The sequence below is a fragment of the Penaeus vannamei genome, chromosome 16 (assembly GCF_042767895.1).
Source record: "Penaeus vannamei isolate JL-2024 chromosome 16, ASM4276789v1, whole genome shotgun sequence".
NCBI lineage: Eukaryota > Metazoa > Arthropoda > Malacostraca > Decapoda > Penaeidae > Penaeus > Penaeus vannamei.
Window position 1 is genome coordinate 6321975 of NC_091564.1, and position 4058 is coordinate 6326032.

Consider the following 4058-nt stretch of genomic DNA (forward strand, 5'->3'; position numbering starts at 1 on the left):
TATAAAAAGATTTTTTTCTGTGAAAAATATATATCGAAATAGACATGTAATTACGATTAATTGTTTTGGGGAAGAGATGGTTAATAAACGGGATTGTATGGCGAGAGACAATATATATTAACATAATTTCTTTTCTTTTTTTTTACGGAAAGTTGTTTTATGAAGAGTCAGTGTATATAAACACGATTCTTTTTTTTTTTTTTTTTGCGAAAGAAACAATATATATACATTTTTTTCTTTTTTTTAGCGAGAGACAATATATATACACTTTCTTCTTTTTTTTGCGAAATGTACAGTATATGTACACATCTTTCTTCTTTTTTTTGCGAAAGAGACAATATATATACACTCTTCTTCTTTTTTGCGAAAAAGATATATATATATATATATATATATATATATATATATATATATATATATATATATATATATATACACGTTTCTTTCTTTTTTTTCCTTTTGCGAAAGAGACAATATATATACACTTTTTTTCTTTCTGTTTTTTTGCGAAAGAGACAATACATATAAACTACTGCTGGGAGGAACCCGCGGTGACGAAGGGCGGAGGAGGAGGCATCAAAGAGAGACGAGAAGAGTAACGAGGACAAGCGAATGGGGGAAGACATGCAGAAGGCGAAAATGCCGTAAGATCAAGATAGAGAGAGAGGGAGAGGGGGAGAGAGGGAGAGAAGGAGAAAAGAGAAGGAGAGAAGGTGGAGATGGAGAGAAGGTGAGAAGGAGGAGAGAGAGAGAGGGGGGAGGAACAGGGAAGGGGAAGGAAGGGAGAGGTAGGGAAAGGGGAGATGGGGAGGAAGGTAGGGAGGAGGGGTGGGGAGGTAAGAAGAAGGGGGAAGGAGACAGTAGGTGGGGGAAGCGGGAGGGGAATGGGAGGGAGGAGGTAGGGGAAAAGGGGGAGAAGGGGGGGTGAAAGAGAGAGGGAAAAGAGAGGTAGAGAGAAGCGAGGGAAAGTGAGGAGAGAAGGTGGAAAAAAATACGGGGAAGGAAGAGAGAGAGAGACAACGAGATAAGACGGCGGAGAGGGAGGGAGGGAGGAGGGAAGGAAGAGGGGGTATGTGGGGGCAGATTGGCTATGCGGCCCGAACGCCCTTGATATGCAGACGCCGCTCGGGGGCGCAGACGACGCAAGGGCTGACGGCGCCACCCCCACCCTCCGCCGCCGTCGCCTTCGCCGCGTCCTCCTGCGCATCGTAACCTTTGGGACGAAGGACTTCTCGATCCCTCCTCGCTCCTTCGCCTCCTTCACCCCCTTCTCCTGCTCCTCCTTCGCCTCCTTCACCCCCTTCTCCTGCTCCTCCTTCGCCCCCCATTTCCCCTCCTTCGCTCCCCCTCTTCCTTCTTCACCCTTCTCATCCTCCCCCCCACCCCCACCCCGTTCTCCTTCACCTCCTCCCCCTTCCCCTCCCTTCTCCTTCCCCTCCCTTCCCCCCCTCTTCGCCCCACCCCACCCATCCAACATCCCAATCCCCCACCTCCCTCTCGCCGGCTCCTGCATGCCCCCCCCTCCCCCCACCTCTGCCCCATCAGCGAAGGGAGGGGGTAGGGGGGATGTCACAGGGCTTCGTTAGCATGGGCGGTGGAGGTGCATCGCCTCGGTTTGACACGGATGGTGGAGGCAAGAGAGGGAGAGAGAGAGAGAGGAAAGGAGAGGAGAGGAGAGAGAGGGGGAGAGGGAAAGGGAAAGGGAAAGGGAGAGGGAGAGAGAGAAGGAGGGAGGGAAAGGGAAAGGAAGAGGAGGGAGATAGAGAGAGACAGACGGACAGAGAATACAGACAAGCAGACAGGGAACATTGTCAAGAAAAAAAGAGAAAGAAAAGAGAAATAGAGAAAAAAGGGAGAACCCGCGAAAGAAAAGAGAAATACAAAGATCGGAGAAGCAGACAGACGGAAGGCGAGAAAGATGACAGCAGAGCAATAATTCAGCCTTTGCCAATTAATCTGCAAACACACACGCACACACAGCGCCGCACACCTCCTCCCTGGCTGCCTCATACACACACACACACACACACACACATACACACACGCACATGTAGACAAGGAAGAGTTTGTTACCGCCGTCGGCCGCTGGTTGGAGGGCTGCTGTGACTCCTGTTGGATGCGTCTCATAACGTGTCGTTGTGACGCAGAGCTCCTCCTTGACGTAACTCGGGAGAGGTGACAGCGGCTCCTTGACGTAACTCCGGAGGGCCCTGCGGAAGGCGAGGGGGACGCCCTGTTACTAAGCGTCTCCCTGCCTCCCTCCCTCCCTCCCTCCTTAGCCTCGAGGGCGCGAGGGAGTCGGCTCGAGGGAGGAAGGGCGTGGAAGGCTGGCTGGCTGGCGTTCTGGGCCACCGTGGCTCATTATTTTCTTCCGTTCGACGCTGCATTCTAGAACGTTTTTCGTGCGGGTTCTGATAGCATGTGGACTATTGTTGTTTCTTTTATTTTAAGGAGATATTTGATGGATTTTGTGGAGTTCCCCACCGCTCGCCCTAATCCCCATTTCCCTTTCCTCAGTTACTATCGCAAGCCAGAATCCCCAGTTCCCGTTCCCAGTCCCCAACACAGCCAAGAACCCCAGTTCCCCATTCCCCTATATCCAGAGTCCCCAGTTCCACTTCCCCCGTCCCCATCACAACCAAGAATCCCCAATTCCCCTTCTCCTATACCCCGAGTCCCCAGTACCATTCCCCCAGTCCCCATCACAACCAAGAATCCCCAGTTCCCCTTCTCCTATACCCCGAGTCCCCAGTTCCCTTTCCCCAGTCCCCATCACGGGGCAAATCCTCAGTCCCCTTTTCCCCAGTCCCCACCAACAGCCAGAACCCCCCCCCCGTCCCCCTGTTCCTTTTCCTTCTCGTCCCCGGCCTCTCTCCACGCCAATGGAAACGTTACGGCCTCCACCAGTTTGGTAGTCCGCAGGTGTGTGTGCCTGTGTCTCTTGTTATGCCTTGTTGGTTATAGTCCGTACCCTGCCGGCATGCGCTAGGGAGGGGTGGGGGTGGGGGAGGGACGGAGGTGGGGATAGGGAGGTAGGTGAGGAGGATTCATTAACATTCGCACCTCGATGATGTAGGGAGTCTGTCGTCGGCCGCCGCCACGTAACGAGCGAAAGGCTAAGAGGCTCTCCACTTGTCTCATTTGTCCGCTCGTCTGTTACCTGCTCTGCATATGGCCCCTTTTATTCCTCTTGCTCTATCATCTTCTTTCTTTCTCTATATAGTTTTTTTTCTCTTTTGGGAAATGGTGGTATTAGCCGGTAGGACTAAGAAAAGGGGGAATGGAGATTATTATTATTATTTTATTATTATTATTATCTTTTTTTTTTTTTTTTTTTTTTTTTTTTTTTTTTTCTTTTTTTTGCGCGAGACTAAAGGGCTGGCAGCAAAAGGGCCCCGGGGCAGGGCCTAGGAAAAGGTGTCGTCACTCTGGTGTTCAACTCCTGTAGTAGGTCGCAACCGTGGGAAGGGCGGGACACAGGCAGCCGGTTTCCGTGCTTCAAGATGACCCTGCCTGGCTTGCCTTCGTGGCCTTTCTCTCCCTGTCGGCGTCACGTTCAGCGTCATTTTCGTCGAAGGTAAAGTCACGTGTGTTTAAGGACTCGTAAAACCGCTCCTTCAGAAGGTAGGCCTATGCGAATGAGCCAGCTCGTTTCAGCCTCGAAAAGCTCATTTAAGAAAAGCAAAGGAATGTCTGTGTCAGAAGGATCGAGAGGGTGAATAAATCAATAAAAACTACAAAATCTAAAAAGAGAAAAAAAAACCCTGATGCTTTCGCTTCGCCGCGAGTACAAACAGCAAGCAACCCCCCTCCCCCCAACCCCAACCCCCCACCACCAACATTTCCCCGCCACTGGGTCATTCGGTATTTTTAAGTCTCGTAAAACCTTCTCTTTTTTTCCGAACAATTTAATAGACCAAAAGATGGCGCTAGAGTAGTTCGCATTCTCCGGGAGGGAGCTAAAACGGGCCATTTGTGATGTATGTTTTGTTTAGGTATTTTCATCCTCCCTTTTTTCCCCCCCTTTCTCTTCTCCTCTGCTTCTGCTTTCTTCTTAA

The 4058-nt window shown here is 50.4% G+C and overlaps 2 protein-coding genes across 2 annotated transcripts in view; one reads left to right on the top strand and one right to left on the bottom strand.

The window, feature by feature from the left end:
• LOC138864407 (uncharacterized protein DKFZp434B061-like) overlaps positions 1–2387 on the bottom strand; it is a 3751-nt gene extending 1364 nt beyond the window's left edge. Inside the window, exons 1-2 of the mRNA XM_070131510.1 lie at positions 2353–2387; positions 2074–2210 (exon numbers count right to left, since the gene is read on the bottom strand). Coding sequence (XP_069987611.1) covers positions 2074–2210; positions 2353–2387 — 172 coding nt within the window. The remainder of the gene's footprint in view (positions 1–2073; positions 2211–2352) is intronic.
• Positions 2388–2461: 74 nt separating this feature from the next.
• LOC138864408 (uncharacterized) lies at positions 2462–2989 on the top strand. Its single transcript, XM_070131511.1, has one exon. The coding sequence runs from the start codon at positions 2462–2464 to the stop codon at positions 2987–2989; it is 528 nt and encodes a 175-aa protein (XP_069987612.1).
• The last annotated feature ends 1069 nt before the right edge of the window (positions 2990–4058 follow it).